Source organism: Oncorhynchus masou, chromosome 15 (assembly GCF_036934945.1).
Source record: "Oncorhynchus masou masou isolate Uvic2021 chromosome 15, UVic_Omas_1.1, whole genome shotgun sequence".
NCBI classification, from domain to species: domain Eukaryota; kingdom Metazoa; phylum Chordata; class Actinopteri; order Salmoniformes; family Salmonidae; genus Oncorhynchus; species Oncorhynchus masou.
This window is the reverse complement of record NC_088226.1, coordinates 2,929,265-2,957,000: the sequence shown is the minus strand read 5'-3', so window position 1 is coordinate 2,957,000 and position 27,736 is coordinate 2,929,265. Positions and strand designations below refer to the sequence as shown.

The 27,736-nt window shown below is 42.5% G+C and overlaps 1 protein-coding gene and 1 long non-coding RNA gene across 3 annotated transcripts; both read right to left on the bottom strand.

The window, feature by feature from the left end:
* Positions 1–81: 81 nt before the first annotated feature.
* On the bottom strand, positions 82–23,952 carry LOC135554937 (uncharacterized). Of its 2 annotated transcripts, none has more exons than XM_064987324.1 (20): positions 23,883–23,952; positions 23,584–23,670; positions 23,455–23,487; positions 23,111–23,152; positions 22,411–22,461; positions 21,934–21,984; positions 21,381–21,440; positions 8,001–8,057; positions 7,337–7,663; positions 7,078–7,155; positions 6,783–6,845; positions 6,423–6,461; positions 6,075–6,125; positions 2,333–2,392; positions 2,064–2,138; positions 1,676–1,774; positions 1,452–1,484; positions 1,178–1,228; positions 720–791; positions 82–545 (listed from the first exon to the last, which is right to left on the bottom strand). In XM_064987324.1, the coding sequence occupies exons 1-19, from the start codon at positions 23,931–23,933 to the stop codon at positions 750–752; spliced, it is 1,350 nt and encodes a 449-aa protein (XP_064843396.1). In that variant the 5' UTR covers positions 23,934–23,952; the 3' UTR covers positions 82–545; positions 720–749. The 2 variants fall into 2 exon arrangements, with proteins under 2 accessions (XP_064843396.1, XP_064843395.1); XM_064987323.1 differs by having other exon boundaries at positions 83–545; positions 2,064–2,141.
* A 640-nt stretch (positions 23,953–24,592) lies between these two features.
* LOC135554936 (uncharacterized) lies at positions 24,593–27,399 on the bottom strand. The gene is made up of 4 exons (XR_010457792.1): positions 27,243–27,399; positions 25,320–25,364; positions 24,731–24,796; positions 24,593–24,628 (listed from the first exon to the last, which is right to left on the bottom strand). It is a non-coding gene; the product is annotated as an uncharacterized LOC135554936 (long non-coding RNA).
* Positions 27,400–27,736: the final 337 nt, after the last annotated feature.

The following is a 27,736-nucleotide window of genomic DNA, read 5'->3' as shown; positions in this document are numbered from 1 at the left end:
CACCACTGGCATACTGAGGTATTAAGGAATAGTTTTTCATACACATGACATCTTCTGTATTGAAAATCCATCACAATATCCCAAAGAATATCTCCCTTTATAATGACCTCAGAAGAACTCAGGTGTCAGGTTTTGGGAACAGGTCTTTAAATTTTATTTTATTTGGTGTTAATTTAAACTCATAGAGCTTCAGTCTTAAAACTCAACCCCCACATCACATGTGCAGTACATTTGCCATACTTTTGCCAAGGTTAAAAGAATGAGGAGACTGACAGACATTATACGGTTGCTTTCTGCCCTTTAGTGTGAAATGGATATGAACACAAACACACTGGCAAAACAATCTCCAAAACCAGTAGAGGAAGAGAGGGGACAGACACACAACAACACAAAAGACAAGGACCATGAACAAAAAAACAGACAAATACAGAACAAAAATGGAATAGCTAAATGTAACAACAGACCAAACAACAAACATCACCATGAACACATGACGGAACGGAACAAATATTCACTTCAAGAAGGCCTCAGCTGATTGACTTAACCTGGACAGAGAAAGAGAGAGAGATAATAAATGTTGTTCAGTGAAGCAGCTGGTTAAAGAGGACAATAAAACAAGGTAGACCATGAAGCTCTGATCTAAATGACTAGTAAGGTGACTTCATGTGCTCAGTCACAGAGACAAGCATAAATGAGTAACAAACACTCATCCCACCCACCTTTGTACCCTCCATTTCCAAAGAATCCAGTCAGTCCACCACCACCATATTGGCTTTCCTTCCCTCCTGCTCCTGAAGGAGACACACAGTCAGAGGTTTAGGTTTTGTTAGTTCAGCAGACAACAAAACAACCAAACAACAAAACAAACAAAAATGCAACGGTGTTAATGGACATCCCTGGTTAGATGTAGGAACCAGTGGAGGCTGGTGAGGGGAGGATGGTTTACAGTAATGGCTGGAATGGAGTCAATGAAATGGAATGCAACACATTTCATTCCATTCCATCCACTCCATTCCAACCAATAATCTCCCTCTCTATACTATAATTACTATAATGATCTACTCCATTCCAGCCATCACTATGGGCCATTCTCCCCTTACCAGCTTCCACTGATAGGAACTAATATGGTTATTCTGACAGAAGAGAGCAGGACTTTCAGTGTGACTTTATAACTTACCGTTACTGTAGGGGGCACTCGGACCTGCACCCAGCTGTCCTTGACCATATCCTAAGCAGTGACAAGATGAGTTGTAACAATAGTTACCACAAGCAGGACACACAGACACAAGGGACATTTACAAGACACGCACAGAACACGAACAACAGACTAACACTGAAAAATGTGTGCTCTTCCTCTCCCACATGCATTCACACCTTAAGCAGTTACCACACACATAATTTCCTGAGGCAAACAGTGTAGGGGTTGTGGTTGTGAGTGTGAGTTTAATCACCTGCTGGCTGTGCACCAAAGCCCCCTCCGTTTCCTGAAACGACAAGAGACAAGTACCCACATGTAAATAGGGAGAACAACGACAAACACATTCAGACATACTACAGAAAACACACAAAATCATATATAGCACATGAGCAGACGGACGTGCGGACACACAAACGCATACATATAGCGACAGACGACACATATAGGACAAACGGACATGTACACAAAGACATGTACCATTCTTGCAAGGTGGTTTCCCACCACCAGTCGCAGGTCCATAAGGCTGTGCACCCTGTTGTGCACCCTGTTGTGCACCCTGTGGCAATCCACCGTTGCCTTTAGAGAGATAGTCAGAGACAGCAGAAGCAAGACAGGTTTAGAGAGAAATTACCACACAAACAAGCACATTGTACACACACAATCTCTGACTCTCTTTCTCTTTCTCTTTCTCTTTCTCTTTCTCTTTCTCTTTCTCTTTCTCTCTCACACACACACACACACACACACACACACACACACACACACACACACACACACACACACACACACACACACACACACACACACACACACACACACACACACACACACACACACACACACAAACACACACTACCAGTCTCACCATATTTGCCAGAGGATTTGCTTCCATCACCACCAAGGCCCAGTTGCTGAGCACCATAAGGGAAGCTTCCATCACCTGCTGGGAGAGTTTATTACAACAAGTATTTAATTGAGTCTAATACTGTTACAACAAGACCTCACATAAACATTCACAACCACACACACAAACAGTTTTTTTTCTTCCTCACACATCCACACTGTATAAGCAGGGTCACAAGTCACAGCAAAAAATTGTAATACAAAAGATTCCTTGGGTCACAATGCTCTTACCATCCAGTCCAGCAGTATTGACTGGGGCTCCATTGTAAGGAAGCTGACCGACTCCTCCCCCTGTGGAACACCACAAGGGTCGCTTATAGAGTCTCATCATCTCTCCTCCCACCCCACAGACCACATCAATGCATGGAAAACATATGACTCAATTATGGCATCAACTGTATGCAAATGTGTAAAATGACAATGATTACTGGCTTTCCTGTGACAGTGACCCTTGAGTTTTTGACAGTGAAATTTGAGTCCCTCTGTTGCTGCTTCAGTGTTCATCACTGACTTGCTTTTTTTCTTTGTCTAATCCTTCTCTTCTCTCCATCTCTACTTTTCAACCCTTTCTCTACCTCTTTATTTTTCCTGACCACTCAGTTTTTTCAGTCCTTTTTCTGCCTCTATTATCTCTTGTTCTTCCTTTGTTCACCCTCCCCTCTCTTCAGAGTATATTTACCCAGGCCAGTATCATGCCCCAACCCATAGGCTGAGCAACCCCGTAGGGCTCTGAGCCGTACCTGCCCAACTTCCCACCATCAGGCCACAGCCCAGCAGGGACCACAGGCTGGCCCCCATAAGGCAGAGCACCACCAGGACCAGAGCCAGCACCCCCTACAGACACACACAGTGTACTGCATGAAGGAGGAGGCATGTGAGTTAAACAGAGATGGATTACGCAGATTACACAGTGCTGATCAGAGTGAGCATAGAGATTATGTCAGATGAGAAGTGAAACACAGAATGTGTATATGACTGTGTGAAGGTAATCATAAAATGGAGAGACTTCAATTTGTTTCGCTATGTGTCCTTTAGAATGAAGATATATGTAGATGTCATCATCCAGATGATGTCATGAATGATGTGCTGAACATGCATATTTTGATGAGCTGGCATTCCTGAAACAGATGTTTTTCAAACATAATTGTCTGGTTGAAGGGGTCATCCATATGGTGCACGTTTATGGATTATCACATGATTATGGATTAATTGATCAGGTATGTTTCAGATGGTCATTCCTGATGGTAATTCGGAGTGTTTAGGATGAGTGATTAGGTATTACACCGTGACATGTCCAGGGAGCGTGTCATTGCTTTCGTTAGCATGCATGTTTTGGAGTGTGATGTTATTAGTGACATCAATTAGGGTGAAAGTTATTCTCCTTCCATGTGTACATCCTGCTTGTTAGCAGAGGAATAAAACAAACGATGAACCCTTGGGCGGTAACTCTGTGGTTAGATAGAGGTACCCTAAAGTGATGAAGAAAATCCCACATAAAACAACTAGGAGATATTGACAAGACATGGTTGGCAGAACATTGGCATGGTTCAGAGTTATTTCCATATGGGAAACAATTGCTACACCTAGCGTCCACACTGTTACATTACACCTAGTGTCCACACTGTTACATTACACCTAGCGTCCACAATGTTACATTACACCTGGCATTCACACTGTTACATTACACCTAGCGTCCACACTGTTACATTACACTTGGCATCCACACTGTTACATTACACCTAGCGTTCACACTGTTACATTACACCTAGCGTCCACACTGTTACATTACACTTGGCATCCACACTGTTACATTACACCTAGCGTCCACACTGTTACATTACACCTAGTGTCCACAATGTTACATTACACCTGGCATCCACACTGTTACATTACACCTAGCGTCCACACTGTTACATTACACTTGGCATCCACACTGTTACATTACACCTAGCGTCCACACTGTTACATTACACCTAGCGTCCACACTGTTACATTACACCTGGCATCCACAATGTTACATTACACCTGGTGTCCACACTGTTACATTACACCTAGCGTCCACACTGTTACATTACACCTGGCATCCACAATGTTACATTACACCTGGCATCCACAATGTTACATTACACCTGGTATCCACACTGTTACATTACACCTAGTGTCCACACTGTTACATTACACCTAGCGTCCACACTGTTACATTACACCTGGCATCCACACTGTTACATTACACCTAGCGTCCACACTGTTACATTACACCTAGTGTCCACACTGTTACATGACACATGACATGTTATATGATTATGACTTGACAAAATACTTCCCTCTTACCTCTCTCAATGCATACTTTGAACGGTTGTTATTTGTTTTGAGTAGGCCTAAGTAAGATCCTAAATTATGATGTTATAACTACTTATGAGTTGTTATGACAGCTTATGCAAGTTTTATAATGCACTATAATGCCTTATTTGTATATATGCCTCATAGAAAGTGTTACTGACCTTCCTCATCTTACTGAGAGCGAGTCAAGTTCCCATAGAATAGAGTAGTTACCAGATTGAGATATTATTGAGTTATTATTTATACTGCTGGTGATTCCCTGATCCACCTCTATGCAGACGACGCCATTCTGTATACATCTGGCCCTTCTTTGGACACCATGCTAACAAACCTCCAGATGAGCTTCAATGCCATACAACACTCCTTCCGTGGTCTCCAACTGCTCTTAAATGCAAGCAAAACTAAATGCATGCTCTTCAACCGATCGCTGCCCGCACCAGCCCACCTGTCCAACATCACTACCCTGGACGGTTCTGACCTAGAATATGTGGACAACTACAAATACCTAGGTGTCTGGTTAGACTGTAAACTTTCCTTCCAGACTCACATTAAGCATCTTCAATCCAAAATTAAATCTAGAATCGGCTTCCTATTTCGCAATGGCATTCCTTCACTCATCCTGCCAAACATACCCTCGTAAAACTGACCATCCTACCGATCCTTGACTTCGGCGATGTCATTTACAAAATAGCCTCCAACACTCTACTCAGCAAATTGGATGTCTATCACAGTGTCATCCGTTTTGTCACCAAAGCCCCATATACAACCCACCACTGTGACCTGGACGCTCTCTTTGGCTGGCACTCGCTTCATATTCGTCGCCAAACCCACTGTCTCCAGGTTATCTATAAGTCTTTGCTAGGTAAAGCCCGCCTTATCTCAGCTCACTGATCACCATAGCAGCACCCACCCTTAGCATGCGCTCTAGCAGGTATATTTCACTGGTCACCCCCAAAGCCAACTCCTCTTTGGCCGCCTTTCCTTCCAGTTCTCTGCTGCCAATGACTGGAACGAATTGCAAAAATCACTGAAGCTGTACATAGCCCATCTGTAAATAACCCACCCAACTACCTCTTTCCCATATTGTTCTTTTTTCTTTTGCTCCTTTGCACCCCAGTATCTCTACTTGCACATTAATCTTCTGCACATCTATCACTCCAGTGTTTAATTGCTAAATTGTAATTATTTGCCACTATGGCCTATTTATTGCCTGACCTCCCTAATCTTACTACATTTGCACACACTGTATATAGACTTTTCTATTGTGTTATTGACTGTACGTTTGTTTATTCCATGTGTAACTCTGTGTTGTTTGTGTCGCACTGCTTTGCTTTATCTTGGCCAGGTCACAGTTGTAAATGAGAACTTGTTCTCAACTGGCCACCTGGTTAAATAAAGGTGAAATTAAAAAAAGAATGAGTTGTTACTGGTTTATGAATGGTTACCTCCTGCTCCCTTCCCTGCCTTGCCTCCCAGCCCAGCAGCACCATCCGCTAACACTGTTGGGTACCCAATCCCTGAAACATAATTATAATCATCAATCAATTATAATTATGTCTGTATGTGAGCGGGTCAGTTAGTTGGTCAGCCACCCACAGATGTTAGTTGGTTGGCTATAGATGATGAGACCTACCGGCTCCATAACCATTGCCTCCAGTACTAGCACCGTAGCCATTGCCATAGCCTGTGGAGAAGAGGGGGCATGTTAAAAACCTTGACAAGAAAGCAGGCATTTAGCCTAAAACACAGTCCCCAAACAACACTGCATGCAGCTTTCCAGCTCCTCTAGCTTTAGCGTGGGCTTGTTAAATGTTGTGGCAGACGTTTTCCACAACAGTACTTCCTGTACAGGGGATAGAAAGGTTAACAGATAAGGACAGGTGCATGCCATGTACAGACAGACCGACAGACAGACAGACAGACAGACAGACAGACAGACAGACAGACAGACAGACAGAGACACATGCCCGGCGCCAAATACCTGCAGGCACTGCATTGGCCCCCCCAGCTGGGCCTCCACCTGCATGAGAACAAAAGAAGTCAAGGTCCCTTCCTGGTGGTACAGACCCTGAGGATCTGTCTTCTCTCATTTAAGATCACTTCTCAGTGACAACTTTGGTGCAGTTGTCTTCCGTCTCTAGAGAGGCAGCTATGTTTCACACTGCTACTGTAATCCTCAGTCATTCCCAACATATCTATTGAATCTCGTATTTCATCGTCAATGCCTCAGCTCTATACTTCAGTCTACAGTGTCCTCTAACTGTAGTTATATTTTAAGGCATTTGACCTTAATAAAGGAATTTGACCTTAGCATTTGACAAGAGGAAGCATGCTGACTCACCATTCCCATAGCCATTGCCCGCTCCAGCCCCGGGGTATGCTCCTCCCATTTGATCACCATAACCTGTGAGGACAACCAAAAAACATTAGAGCACAGCACATCATTCATAGAGAGAGTACTATATGGGATATTTCATAAAGAGAAAAGAGGAGATTGAAGAAGAGTGAAGAAGATGGCAAATGGAAATGAGAGAGAAAATGAAAGGTGGGAGAGATAATAAGGGAGCATGAGAAGCAGAGAAAGATAGAAAATTAGAACTAGAGAGTGCAAAAGTGTGACAATTAATAGTCCTTACCTGCTGATTTGCCTGCTCCACCCTGGGGGTATCCTCCTGCTCCACCCTGGGGATATCCTCCCTGTCCCAGATTAGCACCTGAGAGAGAGAGAGAGAGAGAGAGAGAGGGAGAGAGAGAGAGAGGAAGAGGGCAAATGAGAGTGAAAGAGAAAAAAGAGAAAAGAAAAGAAAGAGAGAGAGAGAGAGAGAGAGAGAGAGAGGGAGAAGAAAGAAAGAGAGAAATAAAGAGAAAAACATGGCGATAAAGTAAAAGACTCACCACCTCCAGCTTTTCCTGGTTTTCCTGCACCCTGGGGATATCCACCTGCTCCACCCTGGGGGTATCCACCTGCTCCAGCCTGGGGGTATCCTCCTGCTCCACCCTGGGGGTATACACCTGCTCCACCCTGGGGGTATCCTCCTGCTCCACCCTGGGAGTATACACCTGCTCCACCCTGGGGGTATCCACCTTCTCCACCCTGTGGGTATCCACCTGCTCCACCCTGTGGGTATCCACCTGCTCCACCCTGGGGGTATCCACCTGCTCCACCCTGGGGGTATCCTCCTGCTCCACCCTGGGGGTATCCTCCCTGTCCCAGACTGGCACCTGAGATAGAGAGCAAGAGCGAGAAAGAGTGAAAAATGGATTTAGACAGAAATAGAAAGACAAAGCGGAAAGCTTTGCCTGCTCCATTCTGGGGGTATCCTCCTTGCCCAAGACCTGTAGCATAGGTGCATTCATTACTCAAGCGATCATCTACTTTTTAAATCATTTCAATTACATCACCTAACATGCATTAGAATGTACTGTGAAGAGGTAACATGGAACCTGTGCCAGATTGAGTTTCCAATTGACTTTCTTTATGCCACAGAATAGTGAGCCATCCATTGAAAGGGGAGAATATGTTGGTAAGGTTTCTGTCTGTCAGTGTCAGTTCCATTACCTGCTCCATAGCCGTTGTTTCCTGCCCCCGGGTAGCTTCCTGCTCCAGCACCGTAGCCTGTGGAATAAGTCAACAAAGCTCAGCACAAAACCCTGTGATTGACTTGAGACTGAACGACACAATCCCTAAACTCATCGCATTGTGATTGACCCTGTTACCTGTGGAGGAAAACATACAGCGAGCACTCATCACATAATGCTGCTATTGGCTCCAAGCCTGCAGAGCACAACATCCATGCACATTACATATCACTGTGATTAGGCCGTAGCCTGTAACACTCAACATCCATGCTTACCACATAACTGTAACCAATCAGAAAGATATGTTTACACAAATCCAAGCCACAGTGAAAATAAGACAAACCTTAGACTAAATGCCTGGTCAAATGTCACGTCAACCATCCCTAAAGCAATTCATCAAAAGCTTCCAGTGTGCTTCTAGAACACAAACATAGAGCCAACAAGACCGGTGCATCATTCATACAGGGTATTATCATAAACAGTGCCTTCGGAAAGTATTTAGACCCTTTGATCTTTTCCACATTTTAACTATTTTCAGGTCTCTCCAGAGATGTTCGATCGTGTTCACGTCCAGGCTCTGGCTGGGCCGCTCAAGGACATTCAGAGACTTGTCCTGAAGCCACTCCTAGGTTGTCTTGGCTGTGTGCTTAGGGCCGTTATCCTGTTGGAAGGTGAACATTTGCCCCAGTTTGAGGTCCTGAGCACTCTGGAGCAGGTTTTCATCAAGGATCTCTCTGACTTTGCTCCGTTCATCTTTACCTCGATCCTGACTAGTCTCCCTGTCACTGCTGCTGAAAAACATGGGATGGTACCACGTTTCTTCCAGACGTGAAGCTTGGCATTCAGGCCAAAGAGTTCAATCTTGGTTTCATCAGACCAGAGAATCTTGTTTCTCATGGTCTGAGAGTCCTTCAGGTGCCTATTGGCAAACTCAAGTGGGCTGTCATGTGCCTTTTACTGAGACGTGGCTTTGGTCTGGCCACTATACTATAAAGGCCTGATTGGCGGAGTACTGCAGAGATGTTTGTCCTTCTGGAAGGTTCTCCCAGGCAGCTCTAGGAAGAGTCAAGGTTGTTCCAAACTTCTTCCATTTAAGAATGATGGAGGCTATTGTGTTCTTGGGAACCTTCAATGCTGTAGACATTTTTTGGTACCCTTCCCCAGATCTGTGTCTAAAAACCTGTTCTCGGTTTGTCATTATTGAGTATTGTGTGTAGATTGATGTGGATTTTTTATTTATTTAATCAATTTTAGAATAAGGCTGTAACGATACAAAATGTGGAAAAAGTCAAGGGGTCTGAATACTTTCCTAGGGCACTTTAGCCATTGACACAAAGTGATCGCGACAAACGACAGTTAATGGCACATGCAGGTGGATATAACACACAGACTGCTAGATTGTATGGGGTTACCAGTTTTGGTTGCTTTAGCACCCTGTCCATTGGGCTCTCCCACTCCTGGACCATATCCTAGAGACCACAACAAATGTTACTCGACACTGCTACCTTCACAATATTACAGACACAAAGGAAAATAGAAAAAAGGGACAGACACAGAGGTTTACCATGGCCTTTGGCTCCCTGATCCCTGGAAACTCCAGCTCCTGGACCATATCCTGGAGACCACTAAACAAGTTAGCTCTGTAGCTTATAATAACAGAAACAGCGTCCCTCTGTTATAGCGCTTGCAACACTAAGGGTTGTGGGTTCGATTCCCGCTGGGGTCACCCATTTATAAAATGTATGCATGCGTGACTGGAAGTCGCTTTGGTTTACAGTGCCTGCTAAATGGCATATATTATTATATATTATGTGTCCGGCTCGAAGGACCATGAAAAACACCACCACCCAGAGAGTGGTTTAAAATGAGAAACATATCGCCCTGTCTCCTCCTACTGTGTCTTTGTCCAAACAGGGGACCCACTTTAAACAGTACCTCTCCCTGTGTCCAACCCTCACTGGAAGGTGCTCAGACAGAGTGACGTTACAGAGACTGAGAAAGAGGTTTACCATTGCTTTTAGCACCATTGATAACTCCAGCTCCTGGACCATATCCTGGAACCAACAACAGTTGTTACAACTAGAGGTCGACCGATTAATCAGAATGGCCGATTAATTAGGGCCAATTTCAAGTTTTCACAACAATCGGTAATCAGCTTTTTTGGACACCGATCACGGCCGATTACATTGCACTCCACCAGGAGACTGCATCGCAGGCTGACTACCTGTTATGCGAGTGCAGCAAGGAGCTAAGGTAAGGTGCTAGCTTGCATTAAACGTATCTTATAAAAACAATCAATCTTAACATAATCACTAGTTAACTACACATGGTTGATGATGTTACTAGTTTATCTAGCTTGTCCTGCGTTGCATATAATCGATGCGGTGCCTGTTCATTTATCATTGAATCACAGCCTACTTCACCAAACGGTTATTTAACAAGCGCATTCACGAAAAAAGCACCGTCGTTGCACCAATGTGTACCTAACCATAAACATCAACGCCTTTCTTAAAATCAATACACAAGTATATATTTTTAAACCTGCATATTTAGATAATATTGCCTGCTAACAGCAATTTCTTTTAACTAGGGAAATTGTGTCACTTCTCTTGCGTTCTGTACAACAGAGTCAGGGTATATTCAGCAGTTTGGGCCGCCTGGCTCTTTGCGAACTGTGTGAAGACCAACTTCACCAAACGGGGGATGACTTAAAAAAAGCGCATTTGCGAAAAAAGCACAATCGTTGCACAAATGTACCTAACCATAAACATCAATGCCTTTCTTAAAATCTGGTGGCGTAACTTGCTCTGAGACCTTGAAGTAGTTGGTCCCCTTGCTCTGCAAGGGCTGCGGCTTTTGTGGAGCGATGGGTAATGATGCGCTCGATGGTGGCTGTTGTCGATGTGTTCCTGGTTCGAGCCCAGTTAGGGGCGAGGAGAGGGACGGAAGCTATACTGTTACAATGTCAATATTAAAGTGCGTATAAGAACATCCAATAGTCAAAGGTATATGAAATACAAATGGTATAGAGAGAAATAGTCCGATAATAACTACAACCTAAAACTTCTTACCTGGGAATATTGAAGACATTGAAGACTCATGTTGAAAAGAACTACCAGCTTTCATATGTTCTCATGTTCTGAGCAAGGAACTTAAACGATAGCTTTTTTACATGGCACATATTGCACTTTTACTTTCTTCTCCAACACTTGGTTTTTGCATTCTTTAAACCAAATTGAATATGTTTCATTATTTATTTTAGGCTAAATTGATTTTATTGATGTATTATATTAAGTTAAAATAAAAGTGTTCATTCAGTATTGTTGTAATTATCATTATTTCAAATACATTTAAAAAAAAAATTGTCCGATTAATCGGTATCGGCTTTTTTTGGTCCTCCAATAATCGGTATTGGCGTTGAAAAATCATGATTGGTCGACCTCTAGTTGCAACCACTGATTATTCAAAACCATTTACATTCCCACAACACACTGCTCTTTATCCTAGTAATTCAAAACATAGATTCTTAGCCATGCACAAAAAATATATATATCACAGAGACTAGCTGACTATCATTTGGGAGGATATCAGCAAATTTCATGTCACCAAAAATATATTTTTAAAGATAGTTCTAAATATACAGCTCCACTTCAATACAGAAAGAGACAGAGACAGACTCTGACACAGACCGGGTATCAGAGGTTTACTATTGCTTTCAGCACCACTGGGTTGCTGAACTCCTGGGCCGTATCCTAGAGACCACACTAGTGATTACTTTGCACTACTTGCTCAACACTGTTTAAAATTGACCATTGGAAAGCTTGGTTACATCCTTTCCAGAACAGTTATAGGCATTTAATAAGTCTGTCGGGTTAACTTTACTAGGGTAGGGGGAAGCATTCTGAATTTTGGATGAAAAGTGTGCCCAAATTAAACTGCATGCTACTCAGTCCCAGAAGATAGGATATGCATATAATTAGTATATTTGGATAGAAAACACTCTAAAGTTTCCAAAACTGTTAAAAATAATGTCTGTGAGTATAACAGAACTGATACGGTAGGTGAAAACCCGAGGAAAATCCAACCAGGAAGTACTATTATTTTGAAATGCTGTTTTTCCATTGAAAGCCTATCCACCATACAAAGACTTAGGACCCAGTTCATGAGCTCTGTGCTTTCCTCTACATGTGACCAGTCTTTAGGCATTGTTTCAGGCTTTTACTCTTAAAAATGAAGGAGTTACAGCACTTTCAATTAGAGGCCAGTGGAAATTTCCATTCATCAGCCATGCGCCCTGATAGTGAACGTGCTTTTCTTGTTTCTCCTTTCCTATTGACAAAGCTTTTTTCCGGTTGAAATATTATTGATTATTTATGACAAAAACAACCGGAGGATTGATTTTAAACATCATTTGGCATGTTTCTACTAACTTTAATTGTACTTTAAAAAAAAAACGTTTTGTCCTGGAATTAGTGCACGCACCTTCTGCATTCGGATTATGGACACAACGCGCAAACAAAAAGGAGGTTTTTGCTCATAAAGAGGGACATTATCGAACAAAACAAACATTTATTGTCTAACATGGAGACCTGGGAGTGCCACCAGATGAAGATCATCAAAGGTAAGTGATTAATTTGAATGATTTTTCTGACTTTTGTGACACATCTTCTTGTTTGGAAAATGGCTGTATGGGTTTCTGTGACTAGGAGCTAACCTAACATAATCGCAAAGTGTGCTTTCGCCGTAAAGCATTTTTGAAATCTGACTCAGAGGTTGCATTAAGGAGAAGTTTATCTATAATTCTATGCTTAACACTTGTATCGTTTATCAATATTTATGATGAGTATTTCTGTTATTTGATGTGGCTCTCAGCACTTTCACCGGATGTTTGTTTGAGACAATGCATTTCTGACCATAACGTGCCAATGTAAACTGAGATTTTTGGATATAAATAGGAACTTTATCGAAGAAAACATACATTTATTGTGTAACATGAAGTCCTATGAGTGCCATCTGATGAAGATCATCAAAGGTTAGTGATTAATTTTATCTCTATTTCTGCTTTTTGTAACTCCTCTCTTTGGCTGGATAAATGGCTGTGTTTTTCTGTGACTAGGTACTGACCTAACATAATCGTTTGGTGTGCTTTCGCAGTAAAGCCTTTTTGAAATAGGACACTGTGGTTGGATTTACAATAAGTTTATCTTTAAAATGGTGGATAATACTTGTATGTTTGAGGAATTTTAATTATGGGATTTCTGTTGTTTTGAATTTGGCGCCCTGCAATTTCACTGGCTGTTGTTGAGGTGGGACGCTAGTTGTACCACTGGTACCAGAGAGGTTAAAGCGAGACTTATTCCAATATGGTCTTAACTGTAAAGCTGACAAAAACATAATTGTTGCAGTGGCAGTGCCATCCAGCATGCAGAACAATGTGCAGATCACCACTGATGAAGACCAGCCAGAGAAACAGAAACAACCCAGTAGCAGAAGTCTACAATTTTTAGCACCAAGCCCAGTAGACACTCCAGCTCCTGAAGCATATCCTGGAGACCACAACTACTGATACTGATCACTGGTTACTCAACAAGCCAAGTAAGACTTATAGTCACAGGTTCTGTAGCTTATCATACGAGAGTGACAGAGAAAGAGAGATTGAGAGACTGTAACACTCAGATAGAGCTTTACCATAGCTTTTACCACCGTTGAGGGCTCCAACTCCTGGACCATATCCTAGAGACCACAACAACTATTACTTAACACTGGGTCAAAGCAAGTTAGTGCTGTAGAATGTATTATCAAATGTTTTGTAGGTTATGATAATGAGTGCCATCCAGTTATTTAAACTCAGAGATTTAAACTGGCATTACTATTGCTTTTAGCCCCACCATTGGGAACTTCAGCTCCTGGACCATGTCCTGAAGACCACAAAAACTGTTATTCAACACTGCTTTTAGAAAATCAAAACCACTTGCATAAACACAACACATGTTGTCTTTGACACAGACAGACAAGATCCACAAAGACAGACAGAGACACACAGACAGGGTATCAGAGGTGTACCATTGCCTTTAGCTCCCTGATCACTGGGAACTCCAGCTCCTGCACCATATCCTTAAGACCACAACAACTATTATTGAACACTAGTTACTCAACACAAGTTAGCTGTGTAGATCTGATCATCAGAGGTTCTGTAGCTAAACATAGGAGAATGTCAGATGAATAGAGATTGAGAGACTGTAACACTCTGAAAGAGGTTTACCATTGATTTTACCACCATTGGGAACTCCAGCTCCTGGACCATATCCTGGAGACCACAACAACAGTTACTCAACACTGCTTATAGACAATTGATCAAAACCACTTGCACAACACATTTTGCCCTTGATCCTAGTATTTCATCACATAGCTTATAGCCGTGCACAAATATCTAGCAAACACCAGCCGGATGTGTTAAGGCGCTTATCACCAATACTCTTCTAAAGATAGAGTACCATACAGCATGCAACACAGACAGGCAGGGTATCAGAGGTTTACCATTGCTTTTAGCGCTGTTAGGTGCTCCAGCTCCTGGACCATATCCTGGAACCACAACAACTCTTACTCAACACTGTTCTACAATTGACCAGGCCAGCATCCATGGATCGGTCAAATTCTACAATATGCTCAATGAACTGGCAACAGGCATGCAAAAATATGTTACAAACTGTAACATTATCACACAGCATGCAGCATCCTGCTCGACCTCAACTTTGACATGGACGACAAACATTGAAGACAGACGTAGACACAGACAGGGTAGCAGATGTTTACCATTGGGTTTAGCACCCTGACCATTGGGAACTCCTGCTCCTGCACCATATCCTGAAGACCACAACAACTGTTACTCAATACATGTTACTCAACATAAGTTTTCTCTGGAGATCTTATCATCCGAGATTCTGTACCTTATTTATAATAAGAGATGCTATAGCATTTCACTGTAATAACAAGTTTATTTGGCCTGATGGAATGGTTCAGAGTACTTAAATGTCTGGCTCGAAGGACCAGGAAAAAGAGCGTCACCCAGTGATTGGTGGACTAAGAGAAAGGTGCCAGTTTACCTCTTAAGTGACAGAGAAATAGAGACTGATGAAGACTCGGAAAGAGGTTTACCATTTCCTTTACCACCGTTGGGTGCTCCAACTCCTGGGCCATATCCTGGAGACCACAACAACTGTTACGCACCACTGTCAACACTGATTTATTGTCAATAATCACTTGCATGAGCATATCCCATATCCTAAAACCAACAGCTCTTATTCAAAACTGTTCTAAAAATGACCAGACCATGCAAGCATAATATGCTATAAACATTTGCATTACCACACAGCATGCACCATTCAGCTCAACCTCAATTTTGAGATAGAAAGACACACATTGAATAGGGCCGTAGACATAGACAAAGTAGCCATGGTTTACCATTGGGTTTAGCACCCTGACCATTGGGAATGCCAGCTCCTGGACCATATCCTGAAGACCACAACAACTGTTATTCAATACAAGTTAGCTCTGTAGATCTCGTCAATGACCATTGGGTTCAGTCTGAAGTCATGAAAGATACAGCAATAGAGATACAGTCTCTGACATTTAGTAATGGTAACAGAGGTTTACCACTGGGTTTAGCACCACTGGGTATAGCACCACTGGGTTTAGCACCACTGGGTTTAGCACCACTGGGTTTAGCACCACTGGGATTAACACTGCTGGGTATAGCACCACTGGGATTAACACCACTGGGTATAGCACCACTGTGTTTAGCACCACTGGGATTAGCACCACTGGGTATAGCACCACTGGGATTAGCACCACTGGGATTAGCACCACTTAGTGCTGCAGCTCCTGGACCAAATCCTGGAACCAACGACAACTCTTACTCAACCCTGTTCTACAACAGACCAAACCAGCATCAACATTTAGTGTTATCACACTGGCTTGGGCATACTCTATCTGTCAAAGGCCTCAATATGCTAATTCTAACAAACAGTTGAGGTTACAGACATGCAGCAATGCATCACAAAGGCAGAGACAAACAGACAGGGTATCAGAGGTTTACCATTGCCTTTGGCTCCCTGATCACTGGGAACTCCAGCTCCTGGAACATATCCTGAAGACCACAACAACTATTATTGAACACTTGTTACTCAATTAATTTCGGCTCTGTACTTACTATAAGCAGAAGTGATGTATCTTATCATAAGAGAGCAACAAAGAAACAGAGATGGAGATAGACCTGTAACAAGAGGTTTACCATTGCTTTTAGCACCGTTGGTAGCTCCAGCTCCTGGACCATATCCTGGAACCAACAACAGTTGTTACAACAGCAAAACATAAATCAAAAGCATTTGCAAACACAATGCATGCTGTCCTTGACACAGACAGACAAGTTGCACAAAGACTGACAGAGACACACTGACAGGGTATCAGAGGTTTACCATTGCGTTTGGCTCCCTGATCACTGGGAACTCCAGCTCCTGGACCATATCCTGAAGACCACTACAACTGTTACTTAGCGCTACCTTCTCAAATCTATTCAAATGGTCTTGACACATAAATTGACAAAGACCTACTCATATCGGTATCACCAAACATGCAATACAGTGAGAGTGTGCAGATCACCTCTGACACAGGGAAATAAACATAGAAACAGAAACAACTACAGGGTAGCAAAAGTTTAACATTTTTAGCACCAGATACAGTAGGAACTCCAGCTCCTGGACTATACCCTGGAGACCACAATAACTGTTACTCAACACTGCTTATAGACAATTGATCAATACCACCTGCACAGCACATTCTGCCCTTGATCTTAGTATTTCATCGCATAGGTTAAAGCCATGCACAAATATCTAGCAAACACCGACATTAAGGCGCTACAGAGGGTAGTGCGTACGGCCCAGTACATCACTGGGGCTGAGCTCCCTGCCATCCAGGACCTCTATACCAGGCGGTGTCAGAGGAAGGCCATGAAAATGGTCAAAGACTCCAGCTACCCTATATAGACTATCATAGACTGTTCTCTCTGCTACTGCATGGCAATCGGTACCGATGCACCAAGTCCGGAACCAACAGGAACCTGAACAGCTTCTACCCCCAAGCACTAAGACTGATAAATAGTTAGTTAAATAATTAGTCTGGGTAGCTGTATCTGGGTAGCTGTATCTGGGTAGCTGTACCTGGGTAGCTGTATCTGGGTAGCTGTACCTGGGTAGCTGTACCTGGGTAGCTGTACCTGGGTAGCTGTATCTGGGTAGCTGTATCTGGGTAGCTATATCTGGGTAGCTGTACCTGGGTAGCTGTATCTGGGTAGCTGTACCTGGGTAGCTGTATCTGGGTAGCTGTATCTGGGTAGCTGTATCTGGGTAGCTCTATCTGGGTAGCTGTATCTGGGTAGCTGTATCTGGGTAGCTGTATCTGGGTAGCTGTATATGGGTAGCTGTATCTGGGTTGCTGTATCTGGGTAGCTGTATATGGGTAGCTCTATCTGGGTATCTGTATCTGGGTAGCTGTATCTGGGTAGCTGTATATGGGTAGCTGTATCTGGGTAGCTGTATCTGGGTAGCTGGATCTGGTTTGCTGTATCCTTGGTAGCTGTATATATACCCTGTGTATATAGCCAAGTTATCGTTACTCGTAGTGTTTTTAATTAATCCTTGTTTTATTATTTTTCTATTTTTTCTCTCTCTGCATTGTTGGGATGGGTCCGTAAGTAAGCATTTCATTCTTAGTCTACACCTCTAGTTCATGAAGCACGTGACAAATACAATTTGTCACGTGTCAGGAACATATCACCAATTTTGTTCTAAAAATAGAGTACCATACAACACAGACATGCATGCATAATATGCTACAAACTTTGGAATTACCACACAACATGCACCAGAAAGCTCAACCTCAACTTTGAGATAGAAAGAGAAACAGTGAAGACGGACGAAGACACATACAAGGTATCAGAGGTTTACCATTGCCTTTGGCTCCCTGACCTTTGGGAACTCCAGCTCCTGGACCATATCCTGGAGACCACAACAACTGTTAATCAACACTGATTACTCAACAATGGTTATCTCTGTAGATATTATCAATGACCATTGAGTTCTGTCACAAGTAATGAAAGATACAGCAATAGAGAAATAGAGATAGAAACTCTGACATTTAGTAATGGTATCAGAGGTTTACCACTGGGTTTAGCACCACTGGGTATAGCACCACTGGGTATAGCACCACTGGGTTTAGAACCACTGGGTATAGCACCACTGGGTTTAGCACCACTGGGTTTAGCACCACTGGGTATAGCACCACTGGGTTTAGCACCACTGGGTATAGCACCACTGGGTATAGCACCACTGGGTATAGCACCACTGGGTTTAGCACCACTGGGTTTAGCACCACTGGGTTTAGCACCACTGGGTATAGCACCACTGGGTATAGCACCACTGGGTATAGCACCACTGGGTTTAGCACCACTGGGTTTAGTACCACTGGGTATAGCACCACTGGGTTTAGCACCACTGGGTATAGCACCACTGGGTTTAGCACCACTGGGTTTAGCACCACTGGGTACAGCACCATTAGGAACACCAGCAACTGGACCATATCCTGAAAACCACAACACTGGTTAGTAACCACCACATACCGTTTAAAGAATGCATGCCTGAGCACTGCGTAAAACTGCATCAAATACCACAATAGCAACAATAGGGAAGTTAGGCATCCAGTCAAAATATACAGCAACAGTGTACTTACAAATCCCTAACAGATCATAGCAGGTCACCAGCTGATATTCACACACTAGACAGTGATATTTGTCAGAAGGGCAATATCATCCAGAAATACCAGCATCATGCAATACTGTACGTAGCTGACAGACAGAGTAACAACAGACAGAGAAACAACAGACAGAGTAACAACATACAGAGTAACAACAGACAGAGTAACAACAGACAGAGAAACAACAGACAGAGAAACAACAGACAGAGAAACAACAGACAGAGTAACAACAGACCGAAAAACAACAGACAGAGTAACAACCGACAGAGAAACAACAGACAGAGAAACAACAGACAGAGTAACAACAGACAGAGTAACAACAGACAGAGTAACAACAGACAGAGAAACAACGGACAGAGAAACAACAGACAGAGTAACAACAGACAGAGTAACAACAGACAGAGAAACAACAGACAGAGAAACAACAGACAGAGAAACAACAGACAGAGTAACAACAGACAGAGTAACAACAGACAGAGAAACAACAGACAGAGAAACAACAGACAGAGAAACAACAGACAGAGAAACAACAGACAGAGAAACAACAGACAGAGTAACAACAGACAGAGTAACAACAGACAGAGAAACAACAGACAGAGAAACAACAGACAGAGAAACAACAGACAGAGTAACAACAGACAGAGAAACAACAGACAGAGTAACAACAGACAGAGTAACAACAGACAGAGAAACAACAGACAGAGAAACAACAGACAGAGAAACAACAGACAGAGTAACAACAGACAGAGAAACAACAGACAGAGTAACAACAGACAGAGTAACAACATACAGAGTAACAACAGACCGAAAAACAACAGACCGAGAAACAACCGACAGAGAAACAACAGACAGAGTAACAACAGACAGAGTAACAACAGACAGAGAAACAACAGACAGAGAAACAACAGACAGAGAAACAACAGACAGAGAAACAACATACAGAGTAACAACAGACAGAGAAACAACAGACAGAGAAACAACAGACATAGTAACAACAGACAGAGAAACAACAGACAGAGTAGCAGAGGTTTAACATGGGGTTTAGGTTTAGCACCCTGACCATTGGGCACTCCACATCCTGGACCACTTCCTCGAGACCATAATACTGGTTATTCAACACAACCTAAAACAGGTTATTCAGCAGCTATCTGATTGTAATATATAACTGTAATGTCATATCTTCCCGCTGTTAGAGTTTAAACTTTTGACAGAGACAGACACACAGAGATAGAGTAGCAGATGTTTACCATTGGGCTTAGCACCCTGTCCATTGGGCACTCCAGCTCCTGCACCATATCCTGAAGACCACAACAATGACTCATTAGGTACAAAAATATATAAAAACAGACCAAACACGTGAGATAAAAGCTAACATATTGACAAGTTGTTGAATCGGTACGTTAGTCATGGGCACGCAGTCTTAGCAACACTTGTACTGCAACTAATATGAACCATACATATACTTCAGGAACCCAGTATGAAACAGGATATTGAACACCCCAGCACGCAACAAGCAGTGTTCACTTTTAAACTGTGATACTCACTCTAACGAAAGCTAAACTGAGGATATAGCAGAGACTCTATATTTAGACCGTCAGAGTCAGGGGGATGAATTGGGATTAGCATGTAAGTCAGAGTTTTGAATGAACCAAGCCGTCCTCTGTGGCGCAACACTGATACATAGAACAGACACCAGGGCACAGACACAGACAGGATCACACACTGAGCTACAGACGGGATGACAGGCAAACACACGGTTGTCTTTAGCACCCTGTTCAATAGGTTGTTCAATAGGTTTTGTCTCCCTGTCAATCTGGTATTGTAGGTCTATAGTTTTTGTCTCCCTGTCCATCTGGTATCGCAGGTCTATAGTTTTTGTCTCCCTGTCCATCTGGTATTGTAGGTCTATAGTTTTTGTCTCCCTGTCCATCTGGTATCGTAGGTCTATAGTGTTTGGCTCCCTGTCCATCTGGTATTGTAGGTCTATAGTTTTTGTCTCCCTGTCCATCTGGTATCGTAGGTCTATAGTTTTTGGCTCCCGGGCCATCTGGTATCGTAGGTCTATAGTTTTTGGCTCCCAGTCCATCTGGTATTGTAGGTCTACAGTGTTTGGCTCCCTGTCCATCTGTTAGTGGTTAGATCATTGGACTAGAAACCGGAAGGTTGCAAGATCAAATCCCCGAGCTGACAAGGTAAAAATCTGTCGTTCTGCCCCTGAACAAGGCAGTTAACCAACTGTTCCTAGGCCGTCATTGAAAATACGAATTTGTTCTTTACTAACTTGCCTAGTTAAATAAAGGTAAAATTACAAATTAAAAAACATCCACAAGACTCACAAAACATCCACGTCAAACTGTAAGCCCATTGGATATACCAGCAACTCGAGCACTGACGCTGAAACCTTGAAAGCACTTAGTAAGTATAGAGAACCAGATCAGAGACTTAGAACCAGATCAGAGACGAAGGAAAGGCCACCAGGTGCACGTATGAAACGTTAAGTTCTAGACTAATTATTATAAAGAGTTGACATGAAAACAAGGAAAGCGAGGTTTACCCTGTTTGGATGGTTTAGCACCCTGTCCAGTGGGAACTCCTCCAGCTCCTGCAGCATACCCTGGAGACCACAACAGTGGTTATTCAAAAAGATTCACCCATAAACCAACCAATAAAAGGACTGGCATCTGAACCCCAAAATGAATCTAAAATTCTATATGACAATGTGATTTCAAATATCATATTGAAAATAGAATACTTTGATCATCGTTAGGAGTCACTTTCTGTGATTGGTCAAGAAGACCCAGGACAAACCCATGCTGTTAGAAAAACCCAAATCCCTATACAAAGTTAGGAACAAAACCCACAACCACAACATGCCGACAGGGGCTGTGATCCACACATGGCAATAGATATTGGCATGGTGTCTCAATAGCATTCAAACAAAACTATGACTGAAAATGATACCTACACCATCTGTAGACAGTATGTGAACTTACACAAATCAATATCATGATTGTGGCATAATGTGTCTACATGCAACATGCACCTTTATGGAAACTAGCACAAAGACACACATAGACAGACAAACACACAGGGTAGCAGATGTTTACCATTGGGTTTAGCACCCTGTCCATTGGGCACTCCAGCTCCTGCACCATATCCTGAAGACCACAATAGTGATTACTCAACACTGGCGACTATAGGACGGACTCATGCAGATACGATGCTCTGATCCACAAACATAACCATACACAGACACACCCACTTACATACTTTACTACTAACACAATTCCAATCACACCACAACAAAACACATATGGCTGCCCATTTGAAAGAATATGGCAGCTGTAAAATAAAGACAACCATGGATGGTAAGTAGATAGACACCTGTTAATGCACTGAGAAAACAGCCTGCATTTACACCATGTCTGACTGCATCAGCAAAAGGCATAAATACTGATTACACAGAAGAGATTGAAAACGGCAACACGAAGAGCAGACATGAAGGCACAAACTTAAAAACGCTGGTGAAAACAAACAAACATGAATGCGGACACAGACGGAGACAGCAGGATTGGAAAGTTTACCCGGTTTTGGTCCCTTAGATCCCTGTCCATTGGGATACCCAGTTCCAGCACCTAATGTTTGCAAAGGGGCACTGTCAATTGGAATGATCAAACTCCACATGCAGTGTATGAGGTACAGAGGCTTTGCAGCAATCAACCACTTTGCTTGTACAGATGTAGGATCTTAATTTCAGCCAGTTTGCTACAGCAGGAAAATAATCCTGCTGCGACAAGAAATGTGAATTATTATGTGGATTAGAATTCATTTTTAAGAGTAAATTGACACACCTGTGCATCAATCTATGTAACATTATAAAAAGATACCCAACAAAACCAGTCAGTTTAATGGACATTTATGTAGGGGTTAATACATTTTTCATTAGGGCAAATTAGGTCTGAAATTTCAATGTGGAAAATCTTTTTAAAACTCACATTCTTCAAATTAAGATCCTACATCTGTAAAGCCAGTTTACAGATGCTTGGTGTCTATGTAGGACCCAGCTGGCTAACGTACACTGTACAGTGTACAGTATGCAGATGACAATTTGTAAGATGCGTAATATGGAAATCCCCACTGATTTATTGATTGGGATTGACAGTTTGTTCAATGAATTAAGTGCTTGAGGTGTGAGCTGTAAAAGATATGAACCCTGGCTTGTAAAATAGTAGACTATAGTATTGGCCTTTAGATGGTTCAGGCCAGCAGGGATTGGCTGCTTACCTGGTCGTGGATAGCCTCTGGCTCCAGCTCCAGCCCCGTAACCTAGCAACAAGACAAGTAGCAAGGTCAAAGGACATGCAACACATAACTCTTTACATCATGTCATTAACCACATAACCACAAACAGAAAGCTTAAATCTCCACCCCTGGAGTTATTATTATTATATTCCAAGATCACATTCTGGTTTATTAGATGAGAACCAGTCTGCACTCACAGACAATGTCACAAATTCAACTTAACTATGATTAGATCCAACAGACAGTGACAGAGGAGACGGACTTGAGGATCTTAAATATTGTGTGTTCTATACAAACAATTACCAGGTAACAGAACAAACACGTACCTGGCTGTGTGCCATAGCCATTACCACCGTATCCTGACAAACACAGACAAACAGACAGATGATGTTTACTCGGCATTGTTAGTACAAACTTTGAAATAAAACATCTCTTCTCCTGAATGTCACACTCACCTCCACCTCCACGTGGTTTCCCACCCTGTGAGCCCAGTCCGGCTCCCGTCCCCATTCCTTGGCCGTTTCCTGCTCCCAGACCAGCACCTACAATCAGACAAATGGAAAGAGTCATATTATGTCGACATTTATTAAAATAAATGAATGAATATTTAAATCAACAAGGAAAACTGCTGCAAGAGTTAGACATGTTTGGCATATAACCATTGTGGATTTCATGTAAACCTAATTTACTAAGACATTTCATCTTAACAAGCCTTGTTCAGAGACTGTTTGTTAAGTAAAGTAGTAGACGTTACCATATCCTCCCTGGCCTCCGTTACCATATCCTCCCTGGCCTCCGTTACCATATCCTCCCCTACCCCCGGCCCCTCCTGGGCCTCTGTATCCCCCTTTGGGAAAGACAGTGGAGACATGTCACATATTGATACACACAAATAACACATTGAACAGAGTAGATAAACACAAGCTGAATCAAACAGAGAATACTTACAGTGAGAATACAAAACATTAAGGACACCTGACACAGCCTTTGCCTGGTTTCACCTGGTCAGTCTATGATCCCTTAGTGATAGTCACTTGTTAAAGTCACTTCAATCAGTGTAGATGAAGGTTAAATAATGGTTTTTAAGCCTTGAGACATGGATTGTATATGTGTGCCTTTCAGAGGGTGAATGGGCAAGACAAAAGATTGAAGTGCCTTTGAACAGGGTATGGTAGTAGGTGCCAGACACACCGATTTGTGTCAAGAACGGCAACGCTGCTGGGTTTTTCACGCTCAACAGTTTCCTGTGTGTATCAGGAATGGTCCACCACCCAAAAGACATCTTGCCAACTTGACAAAACTGTAGGAAACCTTGGAGTCAACATGGGCCAGCATCCCTTTGAACACCTTGTAGAGTCCATGTCCAGGTGAATTGATGCTGTTCTTAGGGCGGGGGGATTCCTAATGTTTGGTACAGTAGACTCAGTGCACACGTTTTAGCTCTACCTTTGAGAAACTCACCTCCTCCAAGCTGCTGAGCCCCCCCTGGATAACGACCACCTGTGATTCATTAGAAAGACAGGTCATGATGGTTCATAAATTAAATCACAAATTATGATTGGCAGCACTAAAAATATAAATATGGCAATCAATCAATATTACCCCCAGCTCCTCCGGTTTTGGCGGGCTTGCCTCCGTAGCCTCCCTGTATCCCAAGAGCACCAGCCCCTGGAAGACCACAAGACACCACAGGGAGATGTGAGACGTCAGTGATCAGTGATGCACCATAGTGGAGCATGTTTCTCTATGGTGGGAAAAAAATCTAAATGTTGTATCATATGAGTCTATATTAAATCATTAATAAGGAGGATGAGCATTGCAAGACAGAATCTAAGCCCGATTTCTTACTGACGATTGCACCACTTTCCATTTTTAATTGATTCTAAAAATGCCAGACAACTTAAGCAGAAGCTATATTTAGTTGAGCAAATTAGTTTAGACCATGCTCAAGATGGGTCAATTGAGTGCAGTCCTGAGATAAGACAGAATCTGTTCGGGGCTGATTGTTGGTGGAAGTTCCACAGGGAGATGTGAGACATCAGTGATCAGTGAGCACCATAGTGCTTGCTTAGTGCACAGCAGTGCAAGGAGAGAGGAGAGAGGAGAGAGAGAGAGAGAGAGAGAGAGAGAGAGAGAGAGATGTGGGGTGGGGGAGACAGACAGACATACAGAGACTAGTAATTGCACTTACCCCTGGGTAGCATTTTCCCCATGCCGCCACTTTGAGGTTTCACTCCTAATAGAGATGAAAAACAGAATTGCAAATCACTCTATGAAGTATGCTATGCTGTGGTTTGGAGAGAGATGAAGGCCTTCATCGTTTCCTGATGGCCAGTGCCAGTGTTACACCATCCATAACATAAGCATTTGAAACACTACAGCTGATTAAATATTAAGTGATGTCATCGGATGATGAGTAGTGAACATCTCACTCCCATCCCATGCAAACTCAGCTCCAACTGGGCAGCTTGAGGGAAGAGAAACAGACATTCCCATTGATGGAGTGGAGAGACAGACAAAAAGGAGGGACTGTGTGCAGGTTGTAAAGGCTTCTTTCACAACAGGTTGTCAAATTTGGACCGCTGCTGCCACCTCACCTTCCCATGCTTTGATTCAAAGCAATCAGACGAGATGAAACTACAGAGGCTTAGCGGGGTCACCAGACTTGGAGCAGGTCTGTTTCACTGAGATCCAGGCAGCAAGGACCACGTAGGCCCATTTTTCCCCTGATCTGACACGGACATTGGAAATTTGACACATAAATGTCAGTTGGGCGGTTTTGCAGAGATATCTGAGCATAATACCCAAGTTGATTCCTGATAGTTTAGCAACATGTCTACAGCTATCTGTCACTCAGCTGTACAGGTGTAGGATCTTAATTGGATCCCCATGTTGCAGGATAAATGTCCTGCAATGCATAAAATGTGAAACTTGTAGTGTATTTGAGGTTTGTAATTTTCACTTTGAAAATTCAGACTTGATTTTTCCAGGAAAATATCAATTAATTATAATCCACATAATAATTCACATTTCCTGTTGTTGCAGGATTATTTTTCTGCTGTAGCAAACTGGCTCAAATAAAGATCCTACATCTGTATGTTGACAGGCCTTCCAGACCTCTCAGATAAAGTCACCAGAAACATGAAATGCATGTTGTCAGGGTTGAAAACAAAGTAGTTACTCTGAATTGTTCAAATGTTCCATACAATTTTTAATTGTTTTCATTTTATCCCCAACTATTCAATTAAAGCAATTATGCTGGCAATTATTTGCTGATTTTCTCTGTGAATTTTAGAGCTTCTTTGATTACATGTGTCAAAGGAATTTCTAGGGAATTAATGTTATATTAAACATATCTTATAATTCAAATGTTATTTCAATTTAATTTGGACAATTCACATTGGCAGGTTTTTTTTATGGAAGTTGCAAGTTGTGCGTAATAGGTAACTAAATGTGGACCACAAAGCAACACATCCAACAACAAAAATAGTTCACATTTCATATATGAATGTAATATGAATATTATCATGCATAACCATTTAAGTAATCAAACTACAATTGTTAAATATTCTTTATTATAAAAAAAAATCTAAGTTGAGAAACAAGCAAATCCATAATTTACAGAACAATACAATATCTTCGGAAACTACAATAAACTAATAAATAATTGACATTTAAACATTTAAGTCCAATTTACACTGCTGTGCACACAGCAAGCACCCGTGAAGATTTAAGGTGGTAACAAGCAGTCCTGTGCTGACACCTACTGTACAGTGTTTCACAACACAACGTAACGTGTCTGAATGCTATTATAATCATGTTCTACAAAGACAGTCTTGAAACTACTCCAACATTAATTAAAAATACAATTTCTGATGTACCAACTCTACAAATTAAGAAATGATGGTGGCATGTCTTAATCTCTCTTTCTATCCTTCCCAATCCTCACTTCTTCTCTCTCTTCTCTCACCTGTGATCTACATCCTTTAGACAACGTTCTCACTTTCTCTCATATTCTGTCATATTCCCTCACATCCCTCTTCCACATTCCTCTCATCACTCTTCCATCAGCCATTCTATCCTCCACACAGATAGTCTTGGTTATGTCTCTTACCTCCTTGTAGTGTGTGCTGTGCCAGCCATAGGACCAGCGAGGTCTGAAGGAGCGCTTTTACCAGCATGGTGGAGGAGACCTGGTCCGGCAGAGAGAAAAACAGGCAGACAGACAGAAAGACAAGGAGAGAGAGAGAGAAACTGGCCGACTGGACAGGGGCACAGCACAAGTAGACATCTCCAGTGTTTGCCCACGCCTTAAATACGATTCTGGTTTTGATACCCTCCCCCTGACCAGCCCTGCCCTCTACCCTGCAATTGGCCGTTGCTGCATCGAAGCACCTGCCCCATTTCTCTCTCTCTCTCTGGACAGGCAGTCAGACCCACCTCTGCCCATCCAACGACAGTCCACATCAGGTTGCTGATCAGCTGGATTGCTGCCAGCCAGTATATTAACATGGCAATGTGATTTGTGTGTGATGAGCGGGATAAGACAATGCTTCAAAGAGGTGATAAGTGTGAGATCACTGTTTAGATCAGGGATCAGCCGTGGAA

Bases quoted from the DNA above. Each gene is read 5' to 3' on its own strand.
- LOC135554937 (XM_064987323.1), bottom strand. From the start codon at position 23,933: ATGGTAACGGAGGCCAGGGAGGATATGGTAACGGAGGCCAGGGAGGAT. The intron at 7,664-8,000 runs GTAATGGAACTG...TCTCTATCTCAG, and splicing joins AAACAACGGCTATGGAGCAG to GTGCCAGTCTGGGACAGGGA. The intron at 6,126-6,422 runs GTATTTGGCGCC...TCTTCTCCACAG, and splicing joins GGCCAATGCAGTGCCTGCAG to GCTATGGCAATGGCTACGGT.